The 23,328-nt window shown below is 39.6% G+C and overlaps 1 protein-coding gene across 1 annotated transcript in view; it reads right to left on the bottom strand.

Moving 5' to 3' along the window:
- Positions 1 to 8,469: 8,469 nt before the first annotated feature.
- GPALPP1 (GPALPP motifs containing 1) overlaps positions 8,470 to 23,328 on the bottom strand; it is a 40,086-nt gene continuing 25,227 nt past the window's right edge. Inside the window, exons 7-9 of the mRNA XM_059378358.1 lie at positions 19,741 to 19,839; positions 12,533 to 12,751; positions 8,470 to 11,784 (exon numbers count right to left, since the gene is read on the bottom strand). Of these exons, the coding sequence (XP_059234341.1) occupies positions 12,533 to 12,751; positions 19,741 to 19,839 (318 nt within the window). The 3' untranslated portion in view covers positions 8,470 to 11,784. The remainder of the gene's footprint in view (positions 11,785 to 12,532; positions 12,752 to 19,740; positions 19,840 to 23,328) is intronic.

Below are 23,328 nucleotides of genomic sequence, written 5' to 3' on the forward strand. Positions count from 1 at the left end.
ACCAGGCATCTGTGACAACCTGCCCAGGTCAAGACACTCCGTTCTAACTGGCTTTTCTTGGCAGAGGGAGCCCAGGTGGAACTCTAGTGCCTCCTTGTGGCCTCTCTGACACTTCCAGCTCGATCTCCCCCTATCCAGGAAAAAAACAAACAAACAAACAAACAACAACAACAAAAAAAAACCCAAACCGAGGTTTTACTGCTAGTATTTAGGAAGCAAAGTGGTCTTTCTCCATGCATCATGAACGGATCCGTCCTCCTCTCCTTCCCTCCCACAAACGTCACTGGGTAGCCATTACATTTCGGCTTGGCCCCAGAAACAGTACTCTTAAGTACAGGGTATTGCCTTCACAGAGCTCCCAATTCCGGTGTGGGGAAGGGACGAAGCAAGTGAACAGCTCCCAACAGTCGTAGGAGCAAATGGGACAATGACAGCGGGAGGGATCCATGTGCCTGGGAAACTGTACACTACAAAAGGAGAAGGCTTTTTGGAGCTGGATGTTCAAAGAACCGGTCCTTCAAAGTTGAAAGATGAAATAAAGACCCTGATCTCATCAAGCAGGGGATTCCGTCATCAAAATACCACGGGGTCTACTAGGCAGTAATACCAGGGTTTTTCTGGGTCCCTATGCTTGTCCCTCTGCAGTCAGAAGCAGGGACAGGAGACAGTGCTGGTGGCAACACCTGGGAAGAAGGTGTCTGGAGCGGACTGAATCCAATACAGCCCGCTGGCTGACACCCACGGGCACCCGAAGCAGAGGTGGTGGGACCTCGTGGAAGGACCAGGTTGTTCCCCGGGCAGAAAGTGGGGTGCATGCGTGAGCCAAGGGGCACACCGAGGCTGGAGGGGGTGCCACCCCCAGGTGCAGCAGGCAAGGTTTTGTGAGCGAGTCAGAAGAGATGGCCGGGCACTCTAAAGGCTACGGAGTCATTGGAAGACATTGAGTAGGGGGCAACGTAATCAACCGTGTGCGGTACAAAGATTGTTACGATGGCGCTGCGTTCGTGACTTACGTTCAGGAATGACTCCCGCGCTCTGCATTGGGTGCCGTGGTGGACGGTGGTGCCTGTTCACAGAAAGGGGGAATCCAGGAGAGGTCAGAGCATAGCAGCCATGCCTCCCGGCTTCTTGTGTGTTCGCCCAGAGATAGTCTTGGCTTCTACAGGCATATTTCAATTTAAAGCAAATAATGGTTTCTATTTGGACATGGGTTTGGAGGGTCTATGGAACATCAAGTGGAGATGTCCATGAGCAGAGGATTTTTTAAAAAAGGATTGATTGTTTGATTGAAGAGAGGGAGCAGGTGCATGCACACACATGCACAAAGGGAGGGACAGATGTAGACACCCCGCTCAGCGTGGGGCTCCACGGAGTTGGGGTGGGCTCAACCCAAGGCTCAATTTCTCCACTGAAGTCATGACCTGAGCCAAAATCAAGACTTGGAAGCTTATGGGGAGCCTGGGTGGCTCAGTGGGTTAAAGCCTCTGTCTTTGGCTCAGGTCATGATCCCAGGGTTCTGGGATCGAGCCCCTTGTTGGACTCTCTGCTCAGCACTGCTTCCTCCTCTCTCTCTGCGTGCTTCTCCGACTGAACCCTTCACTTAATCTAACTTGAAGATGGTTTCATATCAGGATGTACACAACTGACTCATTCTTTTAATAAAGCAGTGTTGTAATTTCTGTTAAGCCAGTCCCCTGTGATGGGCATTTATGTCTTACTACTGCAAACAATGTGCAATTTGAAATGACACGTCCTTTTATATTTCTGCGAGTATACGTGTAGACTAAATTCCTAACAGTGGAATTACTGTTCTTTTGTATGTGATTTTTATGAATATTCACAAATCGCCAAAAAGGCCACAATAGTCTATAGTCCTTCCAACAATGTGAAGAACACATTTCCTACCACCCTTGCCAACAAAGTGTTTTAACATTTTTTACTTTTCCTGACCTATTAACTGAAAAGTGATTTATTGTAGTTTTTAACTTGTTTGTCCTTTTTTATGGGCAAGATTGAGTTTCTCTTCATATATTTAATCTTCTACTATCTTGCTGCTATGAATTGGGCTCATACTCTTTGCCCATTTATCTGTTGGCTTGTTGATTTTTTTTTTTTTTAAAGTAGGCTCCAGCATAGAGCCCAACGCAAGGCTTGAACTCACAAACCTGAGATCAAGAACTGAGTTAAGGTCAAGAGTCCGACGCTTAACCAGCTGAGCCACCCAGATGTCCTTTGTTGTTGAATTTCTTATCGACTTTTATCAGTTGTCCAAATGCTAAGGACATTACACTTTTGTCTGTGACATGAGTTGCAAATATTCATTTGTCTTTTGAAGCTTTCAATTTTTCTTTAATATTATCCAGTTCATCAACATTTTATTTTAGGACTTCTAGAAGTTACGTTATCCTATGGCAGTCCTTGCCCATTCTGAAATTATGAAATTAAGTTCTCTCACATTTTCTTCCAGTACTTTTATGGTTTCATTTTTTAAAATTTATTTATTTTTTAAGATTTTATTTATTTGCCGGAAAGAGACAGTGTGTGTGTGTGCAGAAGCAGGGGTGGGCAGCAAACAGAGGGAAAAGCAGTCTCCCCATTGAGCAAGGAGCCCAATGTGGGGCTTGATCCCAGGACCCTGAGATCATGGCCTGAGCTGAAGACAGACGCTTAACTGACTGAGCCACTAGGGGATCTCTCCCCATTACATCTTTTCTTGAGGTATAGCAATTAGAACAAGAAACAGTTTTCTAGGAAGACACACCATAGTTTTGTCCAAATGTAGCACCACTTTTTATTCCTCGTATTCCTTTTCTCTCTGATGTAATAACCTATTAGCTTTAAAGAGATGCGTATAATTATAATAATTATTATTATTTTGGCTATAGCTACACACCGCGTTGGTCTAAATGAATTCTGAACCCTTTTCTGCATTACAACTTAAGAATTCAAAGCTCATACTCTAATAATTTATATTATTAATGCCTAAATTAATGTGATTACTGCACACATTGAAGTGCAATTCCTGGGGAGGAAGTACAAACAAAGCTCATTTAAAAATAGTTACCTATGTAAGAACCCCCCCACCTTATTATTATTATTATTTTAGATTTTATTTATTTATTTGAGAGAGAGAGAGAGCATGAGCAGGGTGAGGGCTAGAGGGAGCAGCAGGCTCCCCACTGAGCAGGGAGCCCAACGTCGGGCTCAAGGCCAGGACCCTGGGATCATGACCTGAGCATGCTTAATTGACTGAGCCACCCAGGAGTCCCCCAGACCCCTCATCTTATTATCTTTAGAAACATAACATTCACAAATTATGTAATTGCGATGCATAGGAGGCCAGCGGCACTATAGCAACATATCTGATTGCTAATCGAAACCAAATATTTATTAAAGAACTACTTCCACTTGACAACACTTAAAAAAATCTATTTCTCATTAATCCCTGTCAGGCTTTTCACTGACTGTTTTGTTTGTTTTCACGTTTTTACCTGTCTAGAATATATTCCCTTCTTTAGGTAAAAATACCTCCAGTTTCCTTTAGGAAAGCATTCTGGCACAGAGACTAGAAACCAGCAGAGCGCCTGGTGAATCCAGGGGCCCATCAGTGCCCTCAGTCAACACTATGGCCAGCTAGAAGTTGCTAACATGAGGTCGCCATCTTGGGCTTGAAAAAGCAAAGGTGAATTCAGTTCCCGTTTGGTCATTAGTTTCTGAGTTCTGCTGCAAAAACCTGCCACAACTTGGCAACTTAAAACAACAGAACTTATTTTTCATAGTTGTGGAGTCCACAAGTCCAAAATCAAGGTGATGGCTGGGCCACGCTTCCTCTGAAGTCTCCAGGGGAGAATCGTTCCTTCCCTCTTCCAGCTTCTGGTGGCTTGTAAAGTTCCTTGGCTCGTGGCAAATAGAACTTTCTCTAATAAGGATACCAGTCATTAGATGTAAGGCCCACCCTCAATCCAGGATGATTTCATCCTGAGTTTAATTACATCTTCAAAGACCCTTACTTCAAACAAGTCACATTGTGATTCTCTGGGTGGACGGGCTTTTGAGGGCTACCATGTGCCTACTGCCCTTGGCACTTTTCCAGACCTCGACCTCCAGGTGCTCAGGAGAGAATTTGAGACTCTCCTATCTTCCTTCTTGCTGCCACCGAGTTTTATGTGGGGGTTTGTGGTCCCCACTTTGGCGCTCCCCTCTCAAGAGCTACCTCAGACATTGAATACCTTCTATCCAAGATACATGATTAATGGGCAAGGTCAGGCAAGCTTCTTTGCTATTGATTGGGTTGAAGGTGGCAATTTTCCACAATTTGTCATTTCCTTTTCCTTTTTCTTATCTCGTTTGTAAAAAGAAAGGCTAAATAAATCATTCTGAATTGTCCTGTGATTCATACATTGCAGCAGATTGTATTGTGATTTGTACATTGCAGCAGAATGTGGTGGATACACTGTGATGACTTCATTTCTCATCTACATTGTGCTCAGTGTGCTTCTTGATGTCAGAAGGTCTGATGGAAGCCAAGAAGCAGGAGACAAGGACTATCTTACTGGGTGGAACCTTACCTGGCTCAGGTATCTGTAAAGCATTTCAGTTATGCATGTTCCCTCCCCACACACAGACTCATCACCCCGAGACCTGGACCGGAAGATACCTAACGGGAGAGTCACATGCCCGGGTAGTAATAATGATAATCTGGGGAGAACTGACAGGCAGTTGGGTGGCATCCTATTTTGGAAAACAGAATATTGGTATTATTATTATTATTTTAAGGTTTTATTTATTTATTTGACAGAGAGACAGTGAGAGAGGGAACACAAGCAGGGGGAGAAGGAGGCTTCCTGCTGAGCAGGGAGCCCAATGCATGGCTTGATCCCAGGACCCCGGGTCCATGACCCGAGCCTAAGGGAAACGCTCAACTGACTGAGCCACCCAGGCACCCCAGAACACTGGTATTCTCATTGGAATATGGGTAGAAATGAAAACTGAGATGGAGGCTAACCCAAGCATCAGCTGTTTTTGCGTTTGTAGCATGTGTTACTTTGTTTCAAGATATAGCACTTTTATTTTCTTTGAGGGAACTACCCTCCCAACATTGAAGTCTGTGTGGTTGGGTAGGATTTAGCTCCACAGGAAGGGGATGTGAGCCAGCCTGGGTAACCAGGTGCTGTCTCTCCTGACCATGATTGATTCAGGGATGAACAAATGACCAAAGCTTGTCCTTGGAGCCAATTAGAATTAGTCCTTGGGCTTTGACTGGATTTAATGGGGAGAAGCTTTCTTTTCATTGGCAAAGCTGGTAGGCTATTGCTTTAAAGGTGCTGCTATCCACGGTTGTCACCAACTAGGAAGCCCGTGCAACCATCAGGTCCACACAAACGGAAGCAGGTTGAGGGACAGGGACAGAATCCTGTTGGCATAATTTGGGCCTTCAGATCCAGTTGTACCTAAAACCAGGGCTACATTCTAGACTTTTCATTACATTATATTACAAAAGATAAATTATCTCTTTTTTTAAATTGCTGAAGTCAGTTTGAGTTAGATTTCTTTCACTTGCTGCCAAGAGTCCTGATAAATATAGGACTGCTCTGAGATTATAACGAAGGAACGGGTATGTCTACGAAAGTCCATGCGGGTTTATCATCCAGGGGTCTACAACGATAACCATCACTGATTATTGGATTTTGTGCTAATTGTTTACATCTGTCATTTCCATAATCCTCATAGCAGCCAGTGAGATATTACCGGTCTCATTTTAAGACAAATTTGGCTGAAATAGGTTAGGGAAATTTCTCAAGTCTACACAGCTAGTAGCAGAGCTCGAAATTCCATTCCAGGCTGCCATTTCCAATGTTTTTGCTCTTAATTAGTTTAGTGTAGCTAACTCCCCTATGTTAGTGAGGTCTCTGTGCCCGGTGATAGAAGGAGCACATCTGTTTTCATCTCAGGGCATTGACTGTATGAAGAGAAAACTTTAGGACTCGATACCTTATCAAATGGCCGTTTGGCCAACATTACTCCAACCTAAGGAAACCAAATGGAAGTTGGACAATAGAAGGGTGGTTATCAGAGAACTGAACTGAGTTTTGCAGTTCTTTTTAACATTCTAGCATAGGTCCTTGAAATTTTTCAGCCTTAACACAATCATGCCCCTTTGTTTCTTTTTGCCATTTTTTAAATCTACTGTCATCTTTCTTTTGTTAGCAAATACAGAAAATGATATCTAAAAGTAAACCGACTTGCTTTCAAAGTTCTTTAGTTAAGATAATTAGCTGTCCAGGCACGGTTATCTATGACCTCAAAGCACTTCGGTAACACTGATGAATTTTGCTAAGGAAAGGTCATAAGGCAGAGACTACCTCTGGAGTTTGTCATTAGCACCCATTGGGCGGGCCCCTGGCCCTTTCAGTGTTCTTCAATGCCAGGGTATTCAGTGATCTCATGGGACCCAACAGCCAGGGACAAGAATCTTATAACCTAACTATTCCTAAAGACTCCTCCATTTTATTTTATTTTATTTATTTGCCAGAAAGAGAACAAGCAGGGGGAGCAGCAGACTTGCTCCCACTAAGCAAGGAGCCAGGTGTGGAACTCAATCCAAGGGCCCCAGGATTATGACCTGAGCCGAAGGCAGATGCTTAACAAACTGAGCTACCCAGGCGTCCCAAGATTCTTCCATTTTAAAAGTAGCCTAAGGGGCGCCTGGGTGGCTCAGTGGGTTAAAGCCTCTGCCTTCGGCTCAGGTCATGATCCCAGGAGGTCATGATCCCAGGGTCCTGTGATCGAGCCCCGCATCGGGCTCTCTGATTAGCAGGGAGCCTGCTTTCTCCTCTCTCTCTGCCTGCCTCTCTGCCTACTTGTGATCTCTGTCAAATAAATTTAAATTTAAAAAAAAAAAAAAAAAGGTAGCCTGAGAGAAGGCAGTCTAATGAAACCAAATTATCACTGACAGTAGAATTTTGAGCCCCAAGGTAGCAGGCTGGGAAAAATGTCTCAAGAATAAAGCCTTTTAGGCATTGATTTAGTTAACAGAAATGACAATCCACTCTTCAAAACCCAAGTTATTGCTGGTACTTGTGATTGTAGCTATGCAACATAAAATGATTATGTAGATAAGTAGTGCAGTGATTCTCAAACCTGAGTTTACAAAGAATGACCTGGAAAATTGTTAAAAACAGAGATTACCTGACTCTAACCTCAAACATTTCCATTCAAGAGGGGTTGGCCTGGGAACCTGCATTTATCAATCTCCTCAGGTGATTCTGATCAATCTCCTCAGGTGGTCCAAGGATCACAAATTAAGAAAAAAATGAATGAAAATATTCTTCCACGTCCTGGAATTCTAAAGATTAATTACTCAATTGGTACCTGTTGCATTCATCTAGTACTGTTTACCTCTTAAAAATAATGTATATAATCCTTAATAATTAGGCCCATGAGGAGGAAATGAACAATAATTCATGACAAATTTTGAAAAAACAGAAAAATGACTCCAGCTCTACTTAAAAAATAATAATACTTAAAATAATTAGTTTTGGTGACATGTATGGGCAGAAGTTCAATGTGTTAATTTTCTGTTGAGGACATGAGTACATGCTGTCTTCACAGCACTGGGCCTAAAGGGTGAATTCAGACATGGTTGGGAAATTCAGACATAGCCAGGAGGGTAGATCTTTAGTATTAGGACCCATCTGGCTAACTCCTATGTGAGGTTTATGACTTGGCTAAAGCATACTCTCCTCTGGGAGGCTTCCTTTTGCCTTCTAAAACTGGGTCAGATGCCCTTGTATGGGGTTCCTAGCATCAGTAGCAGGGACCAACCTTGAGCCCCCATATTTTTTATATACCGCCCACACTAGTACAGTTCTTCAAACACTTCCCAACTAATGCTTCAAGGCCTTTGCATATGTGGTCAGTACTGCTCATTCTGCTAGCATCTTTTTCATTTTTAGGTTTCAGCTTAAATGATGTCTCTTCAGACTTTCCTTACCATTTTACCTGAAAAGTTTCTTGTCCTCAACTAACCCTATATAATAAAAAATCAGAATGTTATAAAAAGGGGGATTAGCCTCCCCACCTCAAATTAAAAAAGAACACATGCTTTCTGAAAGAATCTGGGAAGTAGAGAAAGGAAAAAAAAAAGGTGATCATCAAACACCCCTGAAAACACCCACCAACTGTTCTAAAGTCTTATGATTCACAGAACAATGGAATCTTGGTTATAAGCCAGCTCTATCCCCTCTTGGGTCATGATGCTCTTAAGAGCATTTCCAATTTGTCTTGCATGTCTAAAGAAACAGTTACTATTTGTAGTTAGACCGGGATAATGAAAACGTGGCAAGTGAGGTTTCTTCCTAAAATGATCTGATTGGCCAGAATATATTTTTGTGGAATATTTTTTTTCCTTGTATTGCTGGCTTCAGACAAGTTAATTATATTAAGAGAACACAAATAAAAGTCCACAACTTCTCAGAGATGAAACTTTATTTATATGTAAAAAATTATACACCAAGAACTCTTTTCTAAAAAGTCTTTTCCTGTAGAGTTCAAAATGAAGAGATTCAAAGGGGCAGTGTATAGCTCTTTATAGTATTTTACAAACTAGAGTCACAGTTGAACAATTTTTTAAGCTGCAAAAACCCCCAACTCTCATATAATAGGAAATGCATGACTTCTGTAACTGTAGACTTAAATCTCACGATGGCATCAAAAGTCAAAGTAAAATAAATTAGTATCATGAAAGAGAAGAGCTGGCACTGATGTTACACAGGCACTATTTCTAACCAGTTCCCCCCACGTTAATTCTTCCTCTGAGCTACATAACTCAACAGAGAATTGCTTTTTCTGACAATGCTTATCATTAGCATGGAAGAAGTACAAAAGAGACATGACAGAACTCTTGTAGACAGTTTAACAATTCATCTCCCATGATCATACGTTTGAGTAATAATATTAACATTATCCACCCTATATAAGAAATAAAAAGTGCCATCATGTTTGGGGACCAAATAATTTATAGAATAACTACTAATCTATTCTGGAGCATATAAGTTTTGGTACCATGTCAATCTCAAACTCACTTCTTTTTTTTTTAAAGATTTTATTTATTTACTTGACAGAGAGACAGCGAGAGAGGGAACACAAGCAGGGGGAGTAGGAGAGGGAGAAGCAGGCCTCCCGCTGAGCAGGGAGCCTGATGCGGGGCTTGATTCCAGGACCCCGGGACCATGACCCAAGCTGAAGGGAGACACTCAACCGACTGAGCCACACCCAGGTGTCCCTCTCAACCTCACTTTTAAATAAGTCATTAAGTCAGAGAAATACTAAAAGTTTAAGAGATAAATTAAATGTCGAATGGTTGCTATATCCGAAGACGATTAAAAACTTTTAGTAAGACCATGGCTTTTTTTTTTTTTTTTAAAGAGCAGGACTTAATTTACAATATTTTGCCCAATATAAAAAGGCTTTAATTTACCTGATAATGAATGGGTGAAGCCATCATCTCTCACCTTCTGTCCCCATTCCCAATTCTCTCACTTGCTAAAGTCACCATTTATTTATCAGTAATGTGGTTACTTGTGGAAGTAACTCAATCTGAGATGACGATTTACAGAGGTGGACAAAAATCATGTACTTTCAGGTACAATGAACTTAGATGTCACCTTCAATGGAAAAGAAAGTTAAAGTATCTGCTTCACCCTTTGAACTGAGTGTTGCTCTTTTTTCTTCTTCATTTTGAAGTTTCAAAGGAGGATGCAGTTCTAGAAAACTTGTAGCCAAGAAGTATAGGAAATTAAAAAGTTCTTATTAGAAGATGTCAGCAAAGCCAATTTTCTGCCAGATGGATGGAGACTTGATTTAAGTAGGCTTTTCACCACTTTGGAAGAGGGGAGGGGCTGACACGAGCACCTTTCCATTCTGTGTAAATAGCAACTCTATTCTATTATCAATACTGTTATATTGGGCGTAGTCCCTGTCGGGGGAGGGGCATAAAAACCTCCCGTCTGGCCTTACATTTGATTAAAACTGTCCTGGGGTGACAAGAAGCAATAAGGTGGTAACTCATGGAAAGCATTAGGCCGAAAAAAGAGGTTTTCTCCCTTTTGCTGAGGACAAAGATGCTTCAAGGTGAGGGGAAAAACAGTAAATAGGTGATATGGAAATATCCTATCTCTTTAAGATGAAGAAAACAAAGAAAAATAAGTAACCAAAGGTGACATTTTTACTTTAAAAAATACCAAATTTCCCAAAAATATATGTTAGGAATTCATACAAGGATAAGGAATTAGAAAACATTTCTTCCTTTCATTGGCGAAAAATTGTAACAAAATTAAATAAGAGCAATGGATGCTTTTATACAAAGTTTTGGGTTCAGAAAATATTACTCACTAAAAATGAGATCTTAGGCAAATGGTAGTTCTGTTCAAGTTCTGAGACAAGAGGCTTTCTCGGTTTGCTTGGGAGAATAATTCATCGTTTTAGTAGCTACACTCCTTGATTAGGCTACTGTTTAGGCTGATATCATAAAAGCAAAGAATAATTTGTGCCATAATCTGAAGAGGTCACTCAATTGTCATAAAGCCTAAATGAACAAGGAATCAGAATGTTTTTCCACTGAAACCTCACACTTCCCACCTCGTCTCTCATTTTGTGTTTTTCCCCATAAAAAACAAAAAACAAAACCCTTCATGCTTTATCAAGAATAGACCACAGAACTAGTGAACAATTAGAATGGCTCTGTAAGAAAACAAAACTTAGAGAATTTGAATTTAGGATTTAACCATTTAGAATATTCTATTTAACATCCCGACAGATGGTACCTCAAGCATTACAAACTTACATACTCTCATTAGGGTGGTTATGATTAACATGTCCATTTATATTTCTGTATTCAGGGATTAGGAGCTTGATTTTTTTAAGAGACTATTCATGACTGATAAAAAAGATCAGTTTATAATAAATTAGCTAAAATCTATAAAAGGGTAAAATAAGATCATCGCAAAGCAAAGTTTAAAGACTTAATTAGAAAGCTTTGACTGAGACCATGGAGACCAAGTCTTAGACTTCACACTGCTAATGCTTAAGGGCATATTTTGTCCCTCAGATTGCCTCCCCCAGAAATACTTATTAATATTGGAAAAATCAATATAGTTTTTCCTTAGCACATGAGATAATGCAGAGGCCCTTCTTGCTGACTTAAAAACCAAAACCAAATAGAACCAACCAAAATAGAAAAACAAAAGCCCAAACAAATAAAAAACCCTGATCGCCCAAACAAGCAAATGTGAACAAAACAGATGAAACCTCTGAGCCCTCTATTTGTAAATGTGTATTCACAGTTTAGAGGGAAAACCCAAACAATTTCAAATTCATGGATTTACTGCAAGGACCCGGCACATTTACTCCAGGGGCAGGTGAGTAACATTTGATGAGGAGGTCTAAGCTTTGGTGGGGATTTGGTGGATAGTCCTGACCAAGATCTTACAGGATACTTGTGAGACACCACAAAAATTAGGGCTCGGATGGGAGAGCCTCAAAATAATTATTTGAAGAAAAGCCCACACTTCCTCAGAAGCCGAAGACACACAAAATTCTATTCCACATAAGAAATACTGACTAGGTTTCCATAGAACTTACAGGATATACACACAAGGTAAGTTTGTATGGTTTTTAAGACTGAAGTCATCTCTAATCTCAAGAAACTCAAAACAAAGGGATAAAGGTGGACAGACAGATAAAAGCGTATTCTTCAACTTTTCTTCACTGCATAGAGAAATCCCCCTGAAGAATAAGAAAGTTCAGTAAGTTGGAAAATATTTCTAACTTTAACTGTATTTTCCTTTATTTTTTTAGATTTTATTTTTAAGTAATCTCTACACGCCGTGAGGCTCGAACTCACAACAACCTTGCGAATTAAGAGTCGCATGCTCCACTGACTGAGCCAGCCAGGCGCCCCTGTATTTTCTTTCAAAGCCACATTTTAATATTGATACAGGTTTCATACATTTAAAAATGCTCAAGATTTTAAGAAGCAACCTCAGCTTTTACATAATTCCTTACTCACCTTTACGAACCCTTGTCAGACTGGGCTGTGGATGAAGGATATAATGATTTTGAACTTAAGCTTAACTCACAGAGAGGCTTTCAAAGCAAAGAATGTTTTCTAACTGTGATCTTGTTTAACACAGAGATTATAGATGCATCTCCTTTCTTCGTTCTTTAAAAAAGCATGCATATTTAACCAAGCTTCAAATCACTCATTCTTTGGCCATTTCTTAATAAACTTTAACTTCAGTGTTTTTAATAGCAATGCCTGAAGACAAAGCTATTTTTCAAAGTAAACTACATTTTTTAATCCCACAAGGCTGAATATTCAAAAAATCATGATCGACTTATCAAAAAAGATTTTCATGTTTATAATCTACTTTATTATAAAAGGAAATAGATTTTACACACAACTATTTCTGGATAACAGAGTATTTAGAAAAGTTCAAATTTATCAGTTTGAAAAGAGACCTCTCATACTTACTTATAAAAACATACTGCCTTTGCCATGTGAAAATCTGGTGTTTAGTTCTCTAGATTTCTTTATCAGAGCTTTTTTCTGAGCTTCATCAAACCGATTAACCTTGAGATCTTTATCACGGTCAAATGGTATTCTTTCTTGGGGCTTATTTTTTTCTTCAGCAGCTTTATTCTTTAATTTTTTATGATGAATGTCCATAAGAGATTCTGATCTTTTTGATTCCTGGGGGAGAGCAAGAGAGTAGAAATGAAAATCTTTGTCTAGATTGTGGACAGAATAGGATCATGAAGCAAAATGACTAAGCAGTAATGATGAAATTAAGGAGGGCTTTTTATAGACCCTGTCAGGTTTTGCCAAATCCAAGACAGGATCCATGAAGAAAATATGTAGCGGAGGCAAATTCAATTCAACCATAATGAAGATATCTACTAACTACCATTACATAATAGTAATAAAAAAAAAAAAAACAAGACAGAGAGGAAATACATTTTGAAATAACCACATGTGGTGTGTCATAATTAGAGTCCAAGCCAAGAGCATGGTGAGGACGGAAGAGCAATTACATCGTCACTGAGGAGCCTGGGTAAAGAGTCATGGATGTGCTGGTCTGCCGCCTGAACAGGTGCACAGGAAGCAAAGGGTGTGGCCAGGCCAACGCAGAAACAAGGGCAAACCCAAAAAATAATGGCACAGGAGTGACAAAATTCAAGGCCCGCTCAGGATCTACTGGCATATTCCATAAGCTAAGAGATTTTTGTTCCTTTCAGTTTACTGTTCTTTCTCTTACATGGCTCATTCTCTTTCTTCTTAGTTGGGACAGGTGCTCACGGTTTCAAATATACCCAGTAGGATGAGTTCTGAGCAAAGGCCATTAGTTTCAGTGGGGGCAGATGTGGGCCTTCGGGCTACAGAGAGTGGAATTCGTGTGGTACAAAGACATGGATAATTTTAAGGTTATCTACCCACAAAGCTCAACTTCTTCATGTACCCTCACTTAAAATTGACTTGCTCCATAAGGCATCTTGCTAGCTTGATCTCTCCCCTTTTATTAGAGCCCTTGGCTACTTCACAAAAGAGAGGCCTCTCAGAATCTTACTGTAAGAATACTGCCTAGGAGAGCAAGTTTCCAAGGTTTCAAACAAAAAATGTGAAATACTTCCTCTAACTGAGGTACTATAAACTCAGGAAGGCTTTGGTTCTTCTGTGTGTGTGTTTTAAGACTTTTATTTATTTAGAGAGTAGGAGTTGGCGGGGGCAGAAGGAGAGGATCTTTTTCTAAAAAAGATTACCTGACAGAGAGAGAGATAGGGAGAGAGAAAGAGAGAGAGAGAGAGAGAGCCTGAGCAGAGGGAGAGAATCTCAAGCAGACTCCCCACTTACTGGGGAGCCCGAAGTGAAGCTTGATCTCACAACCCAGAGATCATGACCTGAGTGGAAATCAAGTCATATGCTTAACCAAACTGAGCCACTGAGGCGCCCTGTTCTGTGTCTTAAACATATTTCTCTTAAGTGTGTGGTGTCTCTCAGAAATTGGTGTTTTGGTTTTTGTTTGAATGTTCTGTGCTCAAACAGACTGAATAGAAGGGCAGTGGAAGAAAGGGCAATTTTTGCTTAGCAACGACATCTCTTCCAGGCCCTACTCTGTTAAAGAATGTGTTTGAGAGCAAAGAAGTAAAGGCAGTGAAAGCAACATAACACTGGTAAGAAACGGTGAAAATGGCAGCACCCTATTTGATCCAAGAGAAAAACTATCCTGCCCACCCATCTGCTTCAGAGTTCTGAAGTGTCACTGGGACAATCATTAACACGTCTATTTGAATGAAAAAATGAAGTAAGATTTTCTGACAGAAAGTGAGTCTTTTTTTTTTTTTTTAAAGATTTTATTTATTTATCTGTCAGAGAGAGAGCGAGCGAGAGTGAGCACAGGCAGAGTCAGAGGGAGAAGCAGGCTCCCTGCGGAGCAAGGAGCCCGCTGTGGAACTCGATCCCATGACGCTGGGATGATGACCTGAGCTGAAGGCAGCTGCTTAACCAACTGAGCCACCCAGACGTCCCCAGAAAATGACTCTTAACTGGCTGATTTAGCAACCAGAACCGACTTTGCCAATTAGGTCATGGGGTAGTTATTCCCCTTCAACTGAATGAGCTCAATCTGGAGCTGTAGGTTTTAGCAGAATGTACAAAAGATGTTATGTTGGGGCACCGGGGTGGCTCAGTCAGTTGAGTGTCTGTCTTTGACTCAAGTCACAATCCCAAGGTCCTGGGATCAAGTCCCACATCAGGCTTTTTGCTCAGCAATGAGCCTGTTTCTTCCTCTGCCTGCTGCTCCCCCTGCTTGCACTCTCGCTTTCTCTCTCCCCCGTGCTCGCTTTCTGGCAATTAAAAAAAAAAAAAATCTTAAAAAAAAAAAGATATTATGTTAGTTTAGCATTTATTTGAATTACCACTCTCAAATTTTCCTAACCCCTCTCACTCATTTCATAAATCTTCGTAAAATCTTTTAGAAACAAATCGATTTGCAAGTCAAGTGCTTTCCACTTTTTTTTTTTTTAAAGACTTGTTTATTTTAGAGTGTGCATGTGAGGTGGGGAGGGGCAAAGGGAGAGGGAGAGATACTTGTCAATATTATCATAAAAGATTTTCAAGTGTAAGAGACTTCCATTATGAAAAAATTCTGTGGCAGAAGAGAAAATTATGAATTCAAGGAGAAAAAAGGATGAAATAAAACTGTCAAATTTTAAGAAAGTGCTTTTTCAGGTGTATATTTTAATGGCTAATAACTGATCCTGAATTGCTATGTCTCTTGGATTCCATCTGAAACACTGAACAGAGTAATACCCTATACTATACATTTTTTGTAATTACTGAAACTTACAATAAAAATTTTTAGTTGTTAAGGATAAAGGTTTCTTTTAGGGGATACCAAGCAAAAACACCTGAAGACTGCTGGTCTCCACTCCTGACTGAAAAGAAATACAGATTCCTGAGCCCCGCTGTTAGATTTCGTGAATCTAAATTGCCAACTCTGAGTCTCAGAAACCCGTGCTTTTAAAAATCAGAGGAGAGAGAAAGCAAGCCAAAGGACATGAAGAGCAGGGTTAATTGTAGGATGAGGAACTATAATGTGGCAAATATATATATATATATATATATATATATACACACACAAATGTAAGAAAGCCATACATTTTCCCCTCCCTCCCTCATGAATGAGAAAAAAACCTCATTAGTAGGGTAGTAAAGCTGAAGGTAGACAGGCTATCAAGAGCTGGCAGGGGGAAGGCCTGAAGTATAAGAAGGTGCTGGAGAAAACAGAGAACAAGGTTTGAAAGAGATGTGTGGCGATGTGAGAAAGAATGATGCTATAGAGGCCCTATTTCACCTTGAGCCACTTGAAGAACGGGATTGATACCGATGATCAAAACTGCACAAAAGGATGGGGTGCCTGGCTGGCTCAGTTGGTTAAGTGTCCAACTCTTGATTTCAGCTCAGGTCACAATCTCAGGGTCTTGAGATCAAGCCCCACGTCAACTCGCTCTTCCTCTCCCTCTGCTCCCCCATCCCTCTCTTAAAAAAACAAAACAAAACAAAACAAAACGGGAAACTGCACAAAAGGTAACAAAATCAAACAATAACGGAGGAACAAAGATGGCGGGCTTCAATTTACCAATGCCCTATATTATTAAATTAAACACCAGTAAAGAGAGGACTACGTTAAACCACTGGATTACTACAATCAATTCAAACAATTCAAGTGCTCAAATTCTTTATGATAAATGAGCTGTTTTGTCTGCAGCTTCAGGGACACTGTTTCAGCGTAATTTGTACCTTGAGATCCCCAGGACCAAACCAATGCTGGAGCTATAAAAAAAAAATTATGGAAACAACCAGAAACAGTCCATTCACTAAAAATCACCCTGAGGACCATTCACGTACAGAGTAATTTGCTAAATGACCAAATTGCTGATTTGCCAAATTTACTCATTTAACAAAATGTGTGTTTTATAACAATTTCTAAAAGCCAGTGCAATTTATTTTGAATGAGATCATTTTTTAACTGCTTTTGAAAATTCACGCTAAGAGGCTAGTTTTTTGTTTTTGTCTTCATGGTAATACTTTAAAAGAGTGTTCGATTTATCCAAACCAAGAGTTAGAGGGTGGTCTTAAGACTATTACTATTTTGAAAAGTAAATCTTGTGAATAAAATTTCAGCATAAGATTATAACTATAATCTTTTTCATATATTTTTAAAATTTATTTTATTTTAGAGAGAGAGAATGTGAGGGGAGCTGGGAGGAAGGGCAGAGAGAGAATCTTAAGCAGGCTCTATGCCCAGCACCGAACCCAGCTTGGGGCTCAATCAAAATCTGGAACATTTCTATCACTGAACACTTTGCCTCTTCCTAGTCAACGCCCACACTCAACTACTACAACCAGTATTCTGCTTTTTTTCAACCACAGACTCATTCTGCTTAATGTAGAGCATCACTTAAATGGAATGGTGCAGTATGTACTTCCTTGTACATATTTCCTTGTACTCAGTGTAATGACTTCGAGACTCATCCATGTTGTTCCATCTATCTGTGATTTGTTTCTTTTTATTGCTAAGTAGTATTTCACTGCATTTAGTTTTTCTTTCTCTTCCTGATGAACATCTGAGCTGTCCATAGATAGTTGCTTATATGAACAAAGCTTCTATGAACGTTCTTATAGAAGTCTTTTTTCAATGTGCAAATCTTCTTTTTAGTTTAAATTCAGTTAGTTTACATATAGTGTATTATTAGTTTCATAGGTAGAGTTTCTTTTTCTTTTTCAAGATTTTATTTCTCAGAAAGTGAGAGAGAGAGATCACAAGCAGGGGGAGCAGCAGGCAGCGGAAGAAGCTCCATGTGGGACTCCGACCCTGGGATCATGACTTGAGCTGAAGGCCGACGCTTAACCGACTGAGCTAACCAGGAATCCAGAGTTTCTTCTAGAAGTTTTTTTGAGGACATTAACAATAAAGCATATTCAAGTCTTTGTGTGAATAGGTTTTCATTTGCCTTAAGTAGATAGATGCCCAAGGGTAAAACTATAGGGTCTGGGGGTAGATGTATGTTTACTACTGGAAATGCCTATTTGGAAAGAGGCCCAGCTCATTGATTTTTAGTTAGTCTTTTCTAACAGAACTCACTAGAGCTATAGTTTTGCCTCTAAGTACCACCTGATAGTGCACTGCCCACATTTTTGATATGTAGTATTTTTGTGTTATTCATGTCTACGTATTTTCTAACTTTCATTATCATGTTGTCCTTCATGCAAAATTTAAATTCTGAATTTTTCTAATTTTAAGTTGTACAAGGCTTTTAAATTATTCCAAATTTTAACTTAAATTCTTTGTGGTCAGAGAACATGGTTTTAATGACAGTAATTCTTCCAGTTTTATTGAGATTTGACTCTTAAGCTGGTCAGTTTTCATAAATGCTCCATTGTGGGTTGAGTTTTGGTCAGTTTCAAAAAAAAAATGTTTCATGTATGCTTCACTGTTTGTATACTGGTCTACACAGGTCCAATTAATCACGCTAACTATATTTTTAATGTTTGGGAAACTTTTCATTAATTAATACGCTGGGAACAGAGGTAATTTTCCTTAGATACCTGAACACTGTAGGGCCCAAAGGGTCTGGTGATTTACATTTAGCTGGACCACTCAAAAGTTTTTGTTTTGTTTTTAAAGTAAGAGAATATAATGAAATAACAAAATGTTAACTGAACACTGTTTAGTTTATAAATTTAGATTGGACTGTATCTTTTTTTTTTGATTGAACTATATCTTAAAAACCATTTTTCTTCCATATTTAAATCTTCACATCAAACATTCCAAATTGGCTTATAATTTGAAATATGAACTGAGGATCTCTAGGAGTTAGTAGGGCTCTTGCTTTCTTTTGTTGTTGTTTAGTTTTCACGCCACAATCATAAATTTAACTCTGCAACCTGGCTGGATTTGGAAGGGGGCCAAGGAAAATATGGAATCCATTAGCACTGCAGCAAGAGCACAAAGATTACCGGTACTTCGAGCAGATGGGGGTGGAGGTTGCTTTCCTGGGCTACGGAAGGAATGGTCTGCCAGCTAAGGTAAAATACAAGTCAAATTTTTTAGGTGCGTCTACAGTCAGCAATAGTGATCTTGCTAGTCTTGCCGTTTCTGGTCCCAAACAGCCCCATGGCGTGCACAGTATTCCTGCCCTCTCACCTCGCCCGAGACCACTGCCTGCTGCCCAACCACTCTGTGTGGGTGGTTCCGATGAAAACCTGGCAAGCTTTTGTGTGGGGTGCAGCCTTTGGACAAGATGCCAGGACCTGTGTGCTTCAGGACGAAATTCTCGCCAGCGAATTTCTCTTCCTGTATGGACAGGCCACCAGTGCCAGTACGGGGTGGGAAATCCCCAGCCTGGCACAGAACTGCCAGAATGATCCTGTGAAAGCCGGCACTTTATCACCGAATCCTTTCTCCCCAGAGCTCAGAGCACGGAAGTTCTCTGCTGTGTTTGGAACCTGGTCTGAAACAGCTCCAAGGTGAGGCGGCCCAAGGGCTCCCTGTTCAGGGTGACATCACAGAACATGGTGGGACTGACCATGGCTGGATGGTGCAGGCCCCCTGGTGGGGTGGGGAGTGGCTGCAGGGCAGGGGCTCTTGCTTCTGATCATCTGTTTCTAATCTCTACAAATTAAATTTCTAACATAAGACTTAAGTAAAATACAAACTGAAAATATTATACACATACATTAAAAAAATCCTATAAATAGGATTTTACATAAAGACATGTAACACAATAGAGTGGAATATTTCTCAGGGCAGTTGTACAGAAAAAGACCAAGCTAAAAAGGAAGACATAGAAAAGAAAGAAAAACAAGAAAGAGAAAAAATATGAGAAGGATAGAAAAAAAAAAATAAAAGCTTAGGGGCGCCTGGGTGGCACAGTCAGTCTGACTCTTGGTTTTGGCTCATGTTGTGATCTCAGGGTCTTGGGATCAATCCACAAGTCAGGCTCGGCACTCAGTGCGGGGTCTGCTTGGAATTCTCTTTCTCCCTCTCTCTCCACCCCTTCCCCCACTCACGCATGCTCGCTCTCTTTCAAATAAATAAATAAATATTTAAAAAACAATGAAACTTATGACCAGTCTGTTAAAAAAAAGAAAAAAAGCTTATATATTTTATTCTTACTTACATTGTATGAGGATACCTGCTCAGCCAATCTCTTTTCCCTTCCTGACAATGTATGTTCTTCATCCTTCTTATTAAATGATTTCCTTGCTTCTTGTGTTTCCTGAAAAATGAACACAGGCAACACATTACTGAACCATATAGTTAAGAAAAACTAAAAAAGAAATATTATTTTTACTCAGATTGAGTACTAAGAGACTAAACTAAGATTGTTGAATCTTTTCCTACTAGGAATATAAATATACATATAGTTGATAAGGAATCAGTTGGTGTTCTACTCGATGATTTTCTTGAAAACAAGGAAGAAACCTATCCAATCAACTAATTGGAAGAAGCCAATTATTTATCAAACTCACAAAGGAGTCTGACAAACAATGATGAGATGTAGGAGAGAAAATGAGGCTTTAAAAAATCCTACAGGGGTGGCTGGCTGGCTCAGTTGGTAGAGCATACGACTCTTGATCTCGGGGTTATAAGTTCGAGCCCCATATTGGGTACAGAGATTACTTAAAAATAAAATTAGAAAAAAAGAGAAAGAAATTCTGCATTATCTGTTTTTAAAACTAGTAAAATCACTTGAGGGGACATATAAAGAGAAAAGGTTTAAAAGTTTGGAAAAGAAATAAAACTATCTTTATTCATAGATGACATGATTGTTTATATAGAAAATTCCAAAGCATCTACAAAAATACTCCTGGAACTAATAAGCAAGTACACTATAGCAAAGCTGCAGGATACAAGGTCAATATACAGAATATACCAACAGTGAACAACTGGAATTTGAACTTAAAAAAAAAAACAAAAACAAAAAACAAAAACACAACATTAACAACACTGCAGGGAAGCCTGGGTGGCTCAGTGGGTTAAAGCCTCTGCCTTCGGCTCAGGTCATGATCCCAGGGTCCTGGGATCGAGTCCCGCATCGGGCTCTCTGCTCAGTGGGAAGCCTGCTTCCTCCTCTCTCTCTGCCTGCCTCTCTGCCTCCTTGATTTCTGTCTGTCAAATAAATAAATAAATCTTTAAAAAAACAAAACAAAACAAAACAACACTGCATATACAAGATGAAGTGCTGATATAAATTTCCAACAAATCTCAAAGCATATTTGTAAACTGTTATCTGCTTAAGAAAACCAAGGATGTCATCTAAAATTTTTATCTTAATAATGTACAAAACGGGCACGTGGCTGGCTCAGTTGGTAGAGCATGTGACTCTCAATCTCAGGGTTGTGAGTTCAAGCCCTAAGTTGGGCATGGAACCTACTTAAAAAAAAATTCTATAGGGACACCTGGGTGGCTCAGTCAGTTAAGCCCCTGTCTTCCATTCAGGTCATGATCCCAGAATCCTGGGAACAAGTCCCGCATCAGGTGCCTTGCTCAGGAGGGAGCCTGCTTCTTCCTCTGCCTGCTCTGTTTGCCACTCCTGGTTGCGTGTTCTCTCTCTGACAAAGAAATAAAATCTTAAAAATAATTGTACAAAACAATGCTGTATTTAATAAAGCACTGTTAAAAACAGGACTAGCTCAGCTCTTACTTTCTCATAAAATATTTTCCTAGAAAACAGATGCTTTCATTTATAAATATTAAGGAAGAAATGATGTTATGGTAAGACAGAGATAAAACCTGACCATTTAATATTAAGAGTTAATAGATCTAGGGCGCCTGGGTGGCTCAGTGGGTTAAGCTGCTGTCTCTGGCTCAGGTCATGATCTCGGGGTCCTGGGATTGAGTTCTCTGCTCAGCAGGGAGCCTGCTTCCCTCTCTCTCTCTCCGCTTGCCTCTCTGCCTCCTTGTGATCTCTGCCCGTCAAATAAATAAATAAATAAATAAAATCTTTAAAAAAAGAAAAAGAGTTAATAGAGCTAGTCAAGACTGGGAGGCGAGGGCATAACAGATGTCTGTCATTTTATAATGAACACTTCCATTTCTTTCTAAAGAGCAATCTTACTTCTTTTAGGCCACGTTGGCTAAGTGAATGTGAGAATTTAGTAGCTTAGTCTCCACTTAGCTTAATTTCCACCTAGTGGAGATTATGCTGGGAACTCAAATATTAAAAAAGAAAAATGAGTAGAAGAAATAAAAAATACATGGAAACAAATGAAAATGAAAACACAATGGTCCAAAATCTCTGGAATGCAGCCAAAGCAGTCCTCATAAGAAAGTATCTAGCAATACAGGTCTATCTCAAGAAGCAAGAAAAATCACAAATCTAATCCTACACCCAAAGAAGCTAGAAAAAGAATGGAAAATGAAGCCTAAAGCCAGCAGAGACAGTAACGATTACAGCAGAAAAAAATGACAGAAAATAAAAAATAGCAGGACAGATTAATGAAACCAGGAGCTGATTCTTAAAATAAAGATAAATAAATAAAATAAAATTAATAATCCTCTAGCCACACCTATCAAAAAGAAAAGAGAAAGGGCCCAAATAAATAAAATTATGAGAGAGGAAAAATAACAACCAACACCCCAGAAATATAAACAGTCATAAGAGAATATTATGAAAACTATATGCCAACAAATTGGACAATCCAGAAGAAATGAATAAATTCCTAGAAATATTTAAATTACTAAAACTGAAACAGGAAGAAAAAGAAAAGTTAACAGACTGATAACAAAAGTTCAAGACTAGATAGATGGCTTCACAGAGAATTCTAACAAACATTTAAAGAAGAGTTAAAATCTATTCTCAAGAAATAGAAAACTTCCAAATTCATTCTGAGGCCAGCATTACCCTGATACTAAAACCAGATAAAGATTGCACTAAAAAAAGAGAACTACGGGGCACCAGGGTGGCTCAGTCAGTTAAGTATCTGACTGTTGTTCTCAGCTCAGGTCTTGATCTCAGGGTCATGAATTCACAGAATGTCTACTTAAAATTAAAATAACTAACTAACTAAATAAATAAATAAAAGAGAGAAACAGAGAGAGAGAGAGAATGAAGGACAGGCCAGAATTCCCGGTGAACACACATGCAGAAATTCCCAATGAAATGCTAGCAAACCAAATCCAACAATACATTAAAAGAATCATTCACTATGATCAAGTGGGATTTATTCCTGGGTTGCATGGGTGGTTCAATATTTGCAGATCAATCAATATGAGGCATCACATTAATAAAAGAAAGGGTAAGAACCATATGATCATTTCAACAGATGTGGAAAAAGCATCTGACAAAGTACAACATCCATTCATGATAAAAGTCCTCAACAGGGTAGGTTTAGAAGGAACATAACCTCAACATAATAAAGGCCATTTATGAAAAAACCACAGCCAAGATCATCCTAAATGGGGAAAAAGAGAGCTTTTCCTCTAAGGTCAGGAATACCACAGGGATGTCCACTCTCACCACTTTTATTTAACATAGTACTAGAAGTCACAGCCACAGCAACCAGACAATAAAAAGAAAGAAAAGGGACCAAAGTCATCAAGGAAGAAGTGAAGCTTTCACTATTTCCTATGACATGATACTCTACACAGAAAACCCAAAAGACTCCCCCTCCACCAAACACTATTAAACTGATAAATGAATTCAGTAAAGTCACACAGAACAATATCAATGTATGGGAATCTGTTGCATTGGTATACAACATAA

The sequence above is a fragment of the Mustela nigripes genome, chromosome 15 (assembly GCF_022355385.1).
Source record: "Mustela nigripes isolate SB6536 chromosome 15, MUSNIG.SB6536, whole genome shotgun sequence".
In the NCBI taxonomy this organism is placed as follows: domain Eukaryota; kingdom Metazoa; phylum Chordata; class Mammalia; order Carnivora; family Mustelidae; genus Mustela; species Mustela nigripes.